General features: G+C 35.7%; 1 protein-coding gene across 1 annotated transcript; it reads right to left on the bottom strand.

Annotated features, from left to right (window-relative positions):
• Window positions 1-215: 215 nt before the first annotated feature.
• LOC132600022 (protein CASP) lies at window positions 216-13,633 on the bottom strand. The gene is made up of 19 exons (XM_060313160.1): window positions 13,331-13,633; window positions 11,259-11,369; window positions 10,973-11,151; window positions 10,156-10,305; window positions 8,773-8,861; window positions 8,101-8,210; window positions 7,758-7,852; window positions 7,440-7,495; window positions 6,725-6,890; window positions 5,660-5,752; window positions 5,239-5,367; window positions 4,932-5,051; window positions 4,279-4,359; window positions 2,982-3,089; window positions 2,714-2,857; window positions 2,535-2,636; window positions 2,019-2,098; window positions 674-766; window positions 216-552 (listed from the first exon to the last, which is right to left on the bottom strand). Exons 1-19 carry the CDS (start codon window positions 13,413-13,415, stop codon window positions 495-497), a joined length of 2,049 nt encoding a protein of 682 aa, XP_060169143.1. The 5' UTR covers window positions 13,416-13,633; the 3' UTR covers window positions 216-494.
• Window positions 13,634-14,130: the final 497 nt, after the last annotated feature.

The raw sequence follows: 14,130 nt of genomic DNA, 5'->3' as shown, positions 1-14,130 counted from the left end.
GTTCCCCTAGAATGGAATGCATAAATGCAAAAAACTTCAGTGAAAAAATCGCTTTGCTTCATTTGAAGCATATATTATTTTTAAAGTTGACTTCTCTATAATGTACACATGGCTGAAATAAAGTTGAGCATTCACGATCATGGGTTGAAATAATAGTAAGGTATAAAAAAAACAGAAAAATGAAATGAGAAACAAAAAGAAAGGGCAAAGCTTACTGAAAAGAAAATTTCTACTATATCTCAGACTTCCTTTCATGTTTACCCTTTCAAATGTATATTACGCATAAACTGGCATAAGCACCAGCGGAGCAAAGGGCAAAAAACAATACTCCAAAAACAAGGAAGTAACATTGTGGAAGATATAATTCTATCATGTTTTTCGCTCTATCAAACTTGAATGAAGCAATGAATGCATCTTTTTTCCAACTATTTACATCATATGGAGTGTTTGTTTGTTCCCTTACAATTAGCAAAAACTTGATACAACGAAGGAGGCTATAGTGCATGAGGAAGATTGAGATTCTTATCACCGACATGAGATTCTTCACCATGGCTGCAGAAAATCCACTCAAGTTAGTAAACGACTCTCTCATATATTGTGAATTAGATCACCGGTACAATATAAATTCACTTAAGATGGAGGGATGGGGAAGGGGTTTTATGAGAAATTGTACCTGAGATAGCTCAAAGCTGACATCCTGTATAGGCAAGTGAATACTAAAATGTGCAATCCAATGGTGTAAAAGAATACAAAAGTCCGAGCATATCTGCAACATCAAGTACCGCTTCAGTTTGTTACATACAGGGGAGTCGATGGAAGACCATATAGCATTTCTAGTTTATATATATACACACACACTTTAAAACCCAGGAAGGGAAAGAAGTTCAAGACGGCCAATCAACAGAGTAATTAATAGGCTCATGCAAATTTTGGTTTTAATGAGTGTAATTATCATTAAAAGTGCAGGGGTCCTCAGGTTTAGCAGATATATGATGTAAAATATATCTTTAAAGGGCAGCCCGGTGCACCAAAGCTCCCGCTATGCGCGGGGTCCGGGGAAGGGCCGGACCACAAGGGTCTTTTGTAAATGCAAGGTAAGGCTGCGTACAAAAGACCCTTGTGTTCCGGCCCTTCCCCGGACCTTGCGCATAGTGGGAGCTTTAGTGCACCGGGCTGCCCCGGGCTGCCCTTTAAAGATATATTTTACATTATATATCTGCTAAACCTGAGGACCCCTGCACTTTTAATGATAAATTTTTTATAGGTACGAGACTTCAAATGTTTGATCCTGCTGCGCTGGATAAAACCAGCACCTACAATGACAAGAAATTTCCACATCTACTGTTCGCAGCATACTGAAAATAGCTACTGTTATTAAAGAACGTGAAATGCATGGGCTAACAAACATATGGTCACAACTCATGAATCTATGCTGAGAAATAATAAACCTCAAGAAACACAAGATCTAAACAGATCCCAAACCATCCTTCTAGCTAATGCAGTTGAGATATGGTTTGATCATCTCTATCAAAGAAAATGCAACTTGACTGTCTTCATCTCCAGGCTTAGCACTACAATTCTATATTGCTCATTGGTTAATCAGATAAAGAAACGCAATTTCTAAGGTGTTATAAGGTCCAAATTAAGAAAGATGATTGCTAGTACATCTTTCTGATATCATAGCTTCAAGCAGTAAATTCTCTTCTTCTTTTTCCTTGTAATAGCTGTTAAGTAACAGTGGCTAAGTTTTCTACATACGATGTATGGACCCATGTGAAAAAGGACTGAAGAAGGCCTTGCAGGTAAGTCGGGAAATTCCTCTAATCCTCACTCAAAACAAGCTACTCATAGAACAAGTAGACGATCAGCATGATTGCCAAAAGGAAATAAAGATGACCAGACAAAGCATTGCATCAGTGAATTAGTCTTAAGTTATCATGGAATAAAAGTAACATAATTCTGACCTGAATAAGTAATTAATGTCAAGCTGAAATGAAACCATGATAAACGAAGCTTACTTGTTACCAAGAAGAAAACGGCCACTACTGAGAGTAATCTTGTCCCTCAAGCCTAATTCTTTGTATCTTTGATCTCTTTCCTATTACAGGAAAAAAAAAAAAGTTTTGGTCAAATGGGGATCCACGACATCTAATAATATCAGTAGACAACAGCAGGAGTGTGTACAGATTCAGCAATCAAAACAAAAGTAGCACAGAAGACAATAGAGGAAAGATATTGATCCTGATTAAAAATGAAAATATAGGGAAAACTAAAAGAGATGGAAACATATTGAATTAATTTAGATAGAAGTTAAATGTCTATTATTTTTTTGTGTTAAACTCAGTAAAAAGAACATGCATAGCTTTTCCTCTTAGCACATTTAATGACTTGGAAAATGGAAATTTTGAAGGCCAGAATAGCCTGGCAGAGCCAAGGAGAAGCATATGTAGCAATTTACAGAACTATCTAATCCCACTGTTGAAGTAACTGAGTAAAAAGAAATTCAATTAAGGGTGTGACAGAAGAGCTGGAACCTTCTTTGAGAATGCCGCAAATGGATTTATATCATCCTCATACATCTTCTTGTATTTGGATTCCACATCAGAGCTGAAACCACTTTCTAAATCTTCTACATACTGAGAAACAGAGGGTGGCATTAGAGAAAAATAAAAAGAGCAGACATTTAATCAACAATAGAGCCTGATGGGCCCACCTTTTTTGATCCTCTAGAAATCACTCTCTCAGAATTATAATCCTGAACATAACGAATCTTTCCATAAAGCTTGACATTATCTGCTTTTGTTTTATCAAGTTCTGAGGTCAGTGTCCCTATCTTCTCCTTCAGCTGTCTAATTTCCTAGTCAGATCAACAAATCAAGAATCACGGACTCTTGTCAGTAAAAAAAAAACATGCAAAAGTAGATCTTACTGAAGTTAGGTAGAAAGATAGAGAAATCATTTCAAAAGTGCAAAGGAAAAACCTCTTCAGTCTCCCGCAAACGGGCACGGAAACGGTCTCTTTGGTTGCAGATCACCTTAAGCATCGAGCTTTGATCTTGGTCTGAGGAAACATGCCTCTGCTCTGCGTTCTATTTCAAAGGATGTCTCTCATTAGAAGACTTGGATTAAAAAAAACTCACAGGATATACGAATATGTTTTTGGAACTTCAAATATACCAACTGGAAGCACTGATATACTTATCTATTATCTGTATCTATTAATCTTTTTCTATTATCTGGAAGCACTGATCTACTTATATATTATACAAAGATGTTTCTCATTAGAAGACTCGGAAAATCTGTATCTACTTATCTATCATCTGGACTTCATTTTCTTTTTTTTTTTTTTTTTTTGGGTGGGTAGTCGCTAGGGGGGGGGGGGGGGGGGAGGGGTAGATATATTTCTCAATGTCCCCTGCCATTTTATAGCAATGTCTGGGGATGGTTTAATTTGCAGTTAACTTCTTAATGTAAGAATCCACTGTCAATGTATTGGAAGAGAGGCTAGGTGTTCAAACACTAGCAGACATGATGAACTAGAATTAGGCCAAGTTATGGCATCCCACGTTCTCAGGTAAACTGCAAAGATATGCCCACACCCGCATATTAATTATGTGTATGAGCGACTGATATTGAGCTCAATCCCACTTAAGCGAATTCTGTTTTATTCCTTTTTTTTTTTTTAAGAGGATCTTCTATTAGTTTGCTTTGTCATTCTCTCATGTCATAATTCTATAAATAAATTCATGTGATTCAGCTGGAGTATTCTGTTGTAATGTCAATCCCTTAAAGGGTTTTATTACCATCTGCTTCAGCAACTTACCATGTTTTGTCAGGATCTACTCAACTACCATTGATTCTGTATAAGACCGAAGGTCTGCCAACTACTTATATGTGACTCTCTTCCTTGAATGATGGTAAAGAAGTGACTTCGTTCAATCACAGAAGTTAAACTTGGGACAATAAGACCAACAATCTTGATCCGAAACTCAGCATTTTCTGAAATTATTGTTCCCTCTTTTAATTGCTCCATTGGCAGGCCACAGTAATATTTCCTTAGCTGAAAGATAGTATGGAGAAGCACCATCTGCTAAACTGTCATTTTCTACCGCTCATGATATTCGAAAGATTGGAATCTTCAGCAACGAAGGATAAAGATGTTATGAAAAGAAAGATTGGCAATATGCAGGAGCAAGGGCTCACTTCCAACGATCTAAGTCAACAACCTTTTTATAAGGAGGCAGAAACATAAGGAAGTAAGAAAGGAAGAACACTCACCTCAGAAGGCTCTGTTCCACCAGACTCTGATAGATCCCAATCATCAAATCGAGTACCTTTTCTTTCTTTAGCACTGTATCCCTGTGTTAGAAGAAAGAAAACTAGTCTGAAAAAAGTTGAAGCGACATTAATTTATAGTAACGCACTGCATTGTAAAATCCACCTATTCAAGAAAAGCAAACAGATATTACTTGGACAAGCTCAAATCTACAGCGATCTTGTTTCGGGCACTTCATTTTCAATTACCATCAGAGAAATATAACTATTTCATGCACTAGCTAATACTTAAAAAAACATACAACAATTACATGCAGACAGATGTTCCAGCAAACAAGAGAGAGATTTTGAACATAACTTAAGAATATACTCCCTCCGTCCCATATTAGTTGGCCATATTACTAAATATATCCGTCCCAAAATACTTTCCATTTACAAAACCACAATAGAATTAATCAAAATTTTCCTCTTTTGACCTTGGCATTAATTGTTTTTTAAAGTAACCAATATTGATTAGAGTGCAATTTATTGGAGAGAGAGATAGGGGTAATGTAGTAAAAATACACTTATTTATGATTTCTTAAAGGGCGTGTAAAAGGGAAAGTGGACAAGTAATATGGGACGGAGGGAGTATTTTTTTTTATAAGGGAACATACCTTAAGAATATCATCCTCTAGCTTCTGTATTAACCTTTGTTGTTCATTAACCTTTGCGGTCAGCTCTACAATCTTTGCTTCGGCTGATTCCAGCAAAGAAGTCCTCTCAGAAAGTTGGACCTGAAAGGCATGAAATAGTATACAAATTGTAGCAGTAATGGAATTATTCAAGAATATTCTGTAATAATTCTTTAATGATGAATTTAATTTATCATACTCTGTTTATCAACAACCAGCCGAGTACCTTCAGATTTTTTCCATGAATTTAAATGACAACAGACATACACAATTAATAATTGCTAATTACCTTCAATTGTGTTAGTTCATGCTCCACTTTCCGATTCTTGTCAAGAAGTAACGACTCAAGTTTGCTCATCTCTTGTCCACTGGTAGCAACTTCCCAATCTTCAGCCTCAATTGTATTATAACCCACAGCCTACTTAAAGCCAAAAAAGAACTAAATGAGCACACAACAAAAACATTCTTGACATACACTGTGTATCATAGAGGGACGTGATGAAGAAGGAAGGGAAGAAGCAAAAGGAGTAGAGGATTGGCATAATATAGGAAAGGAAAGGAATGGGGAAGGAGTCGAGATCTTAGAACTTTCAAAATCAGTTTTGAAGCTTTCCTTTGCTGTTCTCAAGAAGTTAAACAATGGCAGATTAACAAATAACTGTAGAATCAGCACTGAATCTACGAATAAGCTCACAGGGAGGGAGAACTACCTGTAAGATCTTTACTTTCTTCCTCAAATCATCTATCAGCTTTGTTGTAGGCCGTGTTTGAAGTTCCTTCTTTAGTTCTTCAAGAGCAACTTCCTGAGGTATGTAAATAAGCAAAAAAAATTAGGGGAAAGAAAAGAAGAAAGACCTTAAAGGGATCCCAACAAATAACATGACTAGATTGTCCATTGCAAGAAAATGGAGTTAAACGAAATGTCAAAAAAATTTGAACCTCCCACCCCACCTCAACCCCAAGTACAAAATTTTCAGCATAAATGCTCTTAGAGGTTCTGAGTTCAATTTAAGGCCTAACTACACAGGGAAGTTACTAGTACTTGACTAAAGAAATGTTGATAAAATATTTCAGAGCATTCTCGATTATTAACGAATATATCTTTTTGGTAAGTATAAACATATTGATAAAAACCGAAGGAATAAGACAAGAGTAAGAAGTATTATTCTTTTCTTACTGCAGATATCCTTTTTGCCAAAAAAAAAAAATTAGCAGGCAAGAAGAAAGTGGCCCTACAGATATTAGTTAAAGAAACATAGGTATACGTTTTGATAGGTAATAAAATCAATTTAGGATGGAATTCTCACACATAAGAAAGAAGCAGAAGCATGTTATACCAGTATCCACACAATAAAAACCTCTCACCCCTTTTTGATGAAGCACAATAAAAACCTCTCACCCCTTCCATTTAACAGATTATTATTTTATTTTATTTTATTTTTATAACCATGGTTTCAGGGTCAGCTTGCGGGCATCTCAACTAATTCTAAGGGCCACCTGCTACCTCCCACCAGCACAGGTACGGGGTAACTCTATCCACCAAGGCTTGGACAGATGGGAAGAAACCACCTAGTGTTTTGCCTCCGCGGTGATATGAACCCAAGACCTCATGGTTCCCAACACAAGTCATTGACCACTAGGCCACATCCTTGGGTGCTTTTTAACAGATCATTATGATGACAAAGATGTATCTATATGGTTAAAGAGAGTATGAGAACGTTGTTGTATATCTTGATGCTATCAGTTAACGAATATTAACTATTAAGAGAATATACCTTTTCATTTAGCAGAGAATTCAACTTCTTTATCTCATTGATGTGTTCTTCTCGCTCATTTGATAAGGTGTTCTCCAACTTATGAAGTTCCACATTTAGTTCAGAGATTATCTTCTCTTTGGCATACAGAGAATTCTCAAGAGCACTATCGGCATCCAAATTATCACTGAAAGCAAACCATTTAGAATTAGATAAGATATCTAAACCCATGCACAAATCATATCCGACAGATTTCAAAAGGGAAAAAGAATAACAGAGATACAAGATGGACAACATGGAAGTACGCCATTGCCATCATACTCCATACAACTATGAAAAAGTATTCCAATAGGACTTGACTTTTCAGCATGATGAAGCATTTATCTACTCTTCATCACAAGCTCATTTGCTATACACAGAATCTCACACTCTCTTTGCCTTTGCTTGGCATGATCATCAGATTGAACTGCATAACTTACTCTATTTTTCTATTTAATAAGAGCATAACTGTACTCAGTTATGTGAGTTTCTTTTTCTTTTTCAAATTTCATGTATAGAGAACTTCTAAGGAAACTATATGGCAAGCCAATAACATCTTTTTTTTCTAGCCTCCACTTAATGCTGCAGATGTCCAACTTGACTTCTAGAGATCATTGGTTGAGCCCAAGGAAGATATGGAATACATACTTAAGAGGTCAATGGGAATAAGATCAACTTATTAAACTAGAGTAGATACCTGTTCTTGTGATCATTATCTTCGTTAGCAGTCTGTAATTGTGAGCGCAACAACCCCTGCATAACCAAAGCTAAAGATTATTAATACATTAACTAAGCTTTTTAATCCACAATCATTTTCCCATATAACTCCCAAAGTTCAAGATCCTTTTTTTGGTTGGAGCTGGTTTAGCCTAGAGCAAAACCGTTTCCAAAAGTATCTACAGTTAAAACGTTATCTGTGGACGATAAAAGTGAGTCATTGGGGAAATACTGAAGGTAAGGGCTATTTTTTTATTTTTTTTAAAAAGGAAGGTAAGGGCTAATTTAATCCTCTTACCTTTTCTCTTTCAAGACTAAGAAGGCGACCTTGAGCTCGTTCAACTTCATCCATTAAGAGATTGACTTCTGATTGCTTTGCGGCTCTCTCTTCCTCTAAATTACAAATAAAAAGGGTTGTTAAAGCTATTGATGAGAAATATTTCCATGAACAGAAGTCTAGAAGACCATATGAATTAAAAAGTCAAAACAGAGATCAAGTACTAAGATCAATATGTTTATGAGAAGGTTTAAAAAAGGCAAAGAGAAAAGTTTTGAGCAATTTTTATTTAAAACTGCAGACTTACATACAGAAAGTATAATACATAACAAACAACAGCATATAATCCAGATAAGTATATCACCTGATTGTGCACGAACTTCAAACAACTGGCTTTGTGCAAGTTCATGCAACTTTTGCATGGTAGAAACACTATCTTGAGCTTGGCGTAATTGATCCTGCAGTAATTGCTCCCTGCATCAAAAAGAAGCACCGCAAATCATGCTATGCCAATTCCAGCAGGACAAATACTACACCACAAACATATTCTAGAATAAAGAGGGATGAAACTTTGTTCCAAATGTAACTTATAAGGGGAGGAATCAGAGAGAAAAAATCATCTTTTGTGCATTGTAAAGTGACTGAGATGTTATGGAATTTGTTTCTTGATATCAAAGGCTTAAAATGGGTCATGCCTAAGACATCTGGAGATTTACTAGCTTGTTGGAACTTCAATGGAGAAGTTGTCAATCAGGATAGGAACTCAGTATGTTTTGAAGGAGTTGATACATTTTTGGTGCAAAGGGGATTTTGTAGATGACACAAAATCTCTGTTAGGCATTATAGAATCTTTGTAAGTAGAACAAAGATTTATTTTTGGGGGTTTGGTTGGCTTTTGTAAGCTGTAAAGATTTTTCATAGCACAGCCTTCGTGCTAAAAATTTATATAAAATCGTTACCTTTCTCAAAAATATTCTAGAATAAACTTTAGTTTAACCTATTTGACCCTTTTCTAAATCAATAGAACATAAAATACCTTTCTTTTAAAACCTCAAGTGTTTTCTGGTTCTCTTCTGCCAAACTGCGTTGCTTGATTTCTACAACTTCCTTCACTTTTTCCTCCATCTGAACCGCAAAAGAAGTAACATTAGAGAAGAAACCAAATGAACCTGGCAACTATTTGTTTAAACTTTCAGTGTATCTTAAAATCACTTTTCTCCATAAGTCAGTGGTTGGACAAGCTCATATGAGAGTTTAAAAGCCTCACTACCCTTTCCCAGAATTTAGACGGGTGGAAAATACCGTTGTACCAAATTAATTTAATTTATCATAATTAAGTGATTTAACAGAATAAAGATATACATTACCTAATCATGATTAAATAATAATTATATATATGTTTAAACATATTCCATGCAACACCTGGTGCGAATTATTTTTACCTAGATGGATTCCTTAACTCCGCTTGCTACGATGGATAAACGGACCTTTTTCGAAATTTTGTTAATCCCAAGAGGTCTGGATGGCCGTTTGTGACTTGGTGGGATGTTCGGTTTGGTTCCCAAGGCACTTGGGAGCGATAATTTTAAGAAAAAGGAAGCATGGACAGGATGAGGAATTAGATCATTGGTTCAAAATTAAAAACCACTTCTCAAAGGGGTGAGGCACAAGTGAAACTGATTCCTGAGCTACCCCAGCTTGACACAGCTAAGTTTTTGTGCAGATCAGTAAGCATTGGCAAAACCTAGAAGACTCCGTAAAATGAGTTGCATGCCTCTTTCTATGCCTTTACATCATCAGTAACTCTCTCTTTCTAGCTTTGTTAAACCCCATCTTGGTTCCAACTCAAGCTGGTTATACAGCTATTTCATCTATCCCTAGCCGTCACCTGCCACAACCACCACTAAAACATCTTCGAGAAAGGCTCCTAAGTCAATTAAGGGAAAAAAGATCTTGAGACCATTAGAGGTCTCTAGCTTCTGATATCAGTGACAGTTCAGAACTATTCGTTTTTAGAATTTTGAATCAGAAAAGAAGGATTTTCTGTAGTCAGAGCTGGTAAATATTTTATTTCCTTGTGAACATTTCTGGTTTTGAAAATTGTAATCCTGCAGCAATACCAAGCTTGAACTTCCCATTATGATACCAAATCCAGTATAAGCCAGGGCTGGTATAAGTTCTGCTCAGCCTGGTCCCACACATCCACTGCAGCCCAACCTTTAATGCGACTTTTACTGATTAATGAAACAGAAAGAAGCTAACAAAATCACATATCACATTTAAACACAGAAATAGTGATATGGGAAAGCAGAAGATTCAACAAAATTACTGTCAGTGTTCTCTTGGATCATTCTTTAAAGGGAATACACTTGACGTGCACACACACTGATATATAGATGGAATTAAAATATATACTGGCCTGTTGCTCTAACTGCCGGCACCGCTCTTCAAGTCTTCTGATTGTCGCTTGTTGATTTTTCAGATGAGTTGCTTCCATGCGAAATTCTTCAAGTTCAACCTTCATTTTTCGGTTCTCAGACTCTAATTCTGATAGTTTTGAATCCTTGTCCTGCACAGTGGCAAGAACAATCAACAACAACATACCCAGTAGTGGCAAGAACAATCAGATACAAGAAAATGAACCTAAAAGGAAAAGGAAAAAGATATGCTAGACATGTTTTTGAGTTGAAATCCAATTCCAGAGCTCTAGTGGAACCTCACCTACTTTGACCAAAACGTCCTGAAAATCCTCTATATTGAAATAGTTTCTCATCATCTAGACCCTCAACCCTCTCATATCTGATAATGTTTTACTGCAAGTTTCATATGAGTCATGAAGATCTTATCCAATATACAACACGTGACCTAAATCCTTTTAATTTTGCTTTCCCTGGATACTAGGCAAAAGTAATTCAGAAATGTGATCTTCACGTTCAAGACCTTAACCACCCGTCCACTGCATATCCATGAATGTTTGTTGATGGACATTTCCTCCGATTCCATTAGGTCAGCAATAAGACATTCAAAGAATATCAGGTACAGGGCATTCAAAAACACCAAGTTTCTTTTCCTTTCTTTATTACTCATCCAATTCCATTTTACCTGGCTTATTACAGTTGTGCAATATCTGGCTGGATAAGTCGTGATTTCAATATGACATGAAGAGTTTAGGTGGGACAACCTATCATGCATGATATATCAAAGGAGATGATATGAAAGGCCAAAGTTGAACTTACAGCAATTGAAGCAATGACCGGATAAGGATCTGGTGCCTCGTATAGTTTTTGATAAATGTTAAGGAAAGCATTTTCCCCATACTTAGCTCTCTTGGTAAGATTGTCAACCTCCTCTTGGTACCCCTTGAGCAAAGAGTTGAACATGCTCAACTTGTCTTCATTTGAAGCTTTTTTAAAATCTGCCAAGAGGTGATAGATATAGCTTAAATAAATGGTTTAGAAGTTAAAGTAATTGTAAATTACGACTAATGTTAAACAACAGCAGAAGGAAAGGTGCATCTAGCACCTCGAGTGCTCTCTGCAAGTTTTCGTCGGTTCTTCTGACTGTTCTCCTGATTTTCAGCTATCCTGAGACCTTGTTCGTCCAGTGTACTCCGTTCTTTCTCCAAATCAAAGTCTGGATAAAAATAAGCAGATACACTTTAAATGTGTAGAAAAAGTTAGACAAGACAAAAGATATCATGGGATGAATAAATTTATCCACAAGCCAAGCTTTTTAAACAAGTAAAGTTCTAGGCTAGCAACACAACTGTAAAGGTCTAACTCAACGAGAATTCATGAAAAATGGATCAAAAAATAAAAATTCACAACAAAGCACATAAAGCAGATTGAGCTGTGTTCTCCATCTACCCACAGTTTTACTTTATCTCATCCAAAACGAAAAAATCTAGATAATTAGTCAATTGAACAGTAATAAATCAGTGTGGGATTCTATCAGAGGCAGGCGTTCCTCATGATCAACCAGTCCAACAGTAATCAAGAACACATATAAGCAAAGCCAACCAGTAAAATGAAGACATTGTGAACACAGTCACGTAGTTTCCTTGCATTCTAAAGCTTCTACATCTGAAAAGGAGCCAACCAGTTCACTGCTACTAAGTGTCTAAGAACACCGGGTGAATTTTCAATTTGTTAGAATTTTCTTTAATATGCTATTCCAAAAGAAAAATGCCTGCACCTACATCTTTTTTTGAAACTGGTAACTGCATCTATATTTCATCTGAGCAAAACAGTACATGGGTTGTACTGAAACCATATTTACATAAGAACTCCATTACTCTACTGTCCTGTTCCTCTATTGAATCTAAAACACCAATGATGGAAACAGTCTCATTTAAGTACACTAGATCTTGTATACCAATTTCTGATCTATGTTTCTCGGACTCTTCAAAAATGTCGACGGGTGCATGTCAGATACTCCAAGTGTAGTGCATTTTTGAAGAATCTGATCACTGATTATGGATATATAATTGGCTTATTCGAGTAGTCTGCTAAAAGGTTTATAATCATATTGGCAATAAAACCTATTTCAGGCTCGCGTCTTTCTGTTATATTACGGTTATTACAAAATTATTCAAGTTTTTCCCTAGAATTAGGGACAACAAAGACCTAATTCCCCAGAAAAACAAAGCAAGTACGTATTTCGTGGTCTTCTTTTGTGTCTTGCATCTCAAACTATATGTCAATTTATAGAAATTAAAACGACAGAAACTAGTGGTCCTGGTTGTAATCATTAATCAAAAGATCTCCAAATGGTTCTCATATTGGTTCTTTCAAATGCTAAATTGAAATATAGCAAAGAATTAATCTCAAACCCCTAAATAAAGCATGTTACTACTTCTGTGTGATCACAAATGAAGTACCTCCCATGGTTTTCATATCGACTTTTCAAATGCTAAAGTGATAAATTATAAAGAAAATCATCTCCACACTGCTAGATTGCAGGTGTTAATCACTCAACCTTACTATTCTTTTTCCTCTAACATTTGATTGCATATTGCAGGGGAAAATGAGATATCGGTACCTAAAAATCTGATTGCTATATGAAAATAATCAAACGAATACTAGAAATGAAAAATGAGCTCTCACTTCACTTCTAGACATAGTGAAGTGATGATTTTCCTATAAATATTACTTTGATGATAATAATGATATTTTTACAAAACTAGTCAAGTTTTTCGTAGAATTAGGGGCGACAAAAGACTAGAACATAGAAAAACATAGCATGTACGTATTTCATGGTCTTCTTTTGTGTCTTGCATCTCAAATGCTAAAGTGAAAAATCAATAATCTCGGCACTGGTCGATTGCATGTTTAAATTATTCAATCTCACTATCCGATAACCTCTTGAGTGAAAATAACTTAAGATTCAACAATGCGAGAAGATATACATTTCATTGCAAGGTGCAGTAGAAAAATGAACTCAGCACTTTCCTTCTAGACAGAGTGAAGTGATGATTTTCCAAATTTAATAGTATTACTTTGATGATAATCACTTAATCAGCAGCAAAAAAACGACTACCGGAGATATGCAATTTGTAGAAAAAAAGTATAATTAGGATTTGATAATTGCAGTACCTTTCCAGAAGGTGGCGACAGCAGCAAGAGGAGAAGACGTTGTGTTCGTCTTGTCTCTCTCTGGTCCTCCTCGTGGGGAATCCATTGTTGCTGATCCGCCACTAATTCAGATTTCGCTCTAACAAATACTACTTCAATCTCTCTCTCAATGCGAAGAAAATGGTAGTTAGTACTTGCTTTATGATCACAGATCTCCAGCTTTCATTAGTCTATGGTTCCTTCACAGTTAATTTTGTTGCAGCGTTTAACGAAAGGGAGACAGGAGGGTCCGGTCCGGGTCACCCACATTTTTTTCATTCGGGTCTTTTATCAGCCTCTGTTTGTTACATAAAAATAAAAATAAAAATTGGGAATTAAAACATTGAAAAGTCACTATTTGAAAGAAAAAAAAAACCTTTTGTAAATATTTTTAAAATGTATATGTAAAAATAATAACAAATTGAATAGCGTTTTGATAAAAAAAATTTAACTGTGAAAATTTGATAATAATGTCCAAGCCTTGGTTGGAACAAGTGATACAAAATTAGACGAAGGAAATTGTCAAATGAAGGAAAGTAAAAATAATTACCAGAAAATGATTTTAGTTAAATGAAGGAAATTGTTTATGTTTTCTTTAGATAAAAAATGTTTTACTGCAAAATGATTATATTATAGTGTGATAAGTGATGGGGATTGATACATGATAAATATGGTAAAAAAAAAAATTATCAGAATGGTGTTTACACCAAATCATATCTATTTACCATTACCGTGGTTGATTTATTTAATAAGCTAAGAATATACTATTAACTATGATTAAG

The sequence above is a fragment of the Lycium barbarum genome, chromosome 1, assembly GCF_019175385.1.
Source record: "Lycium barbarum isolate Lr01 chromosome 1, ASM1917538v2, whole genome shotgun sequence".
Lineage (NCBI taxonomy): Eukaryota > Viridiplantae > Streptophyta > Magnoliopsida > Solanales > Solanaceae > Lycium > Lycium barbarum.
The sequence above is the reverse complement of the archived record's forward strand: the minus strand, read 5'-3'. Positions and strand labels throughout refer to the sequence as shown.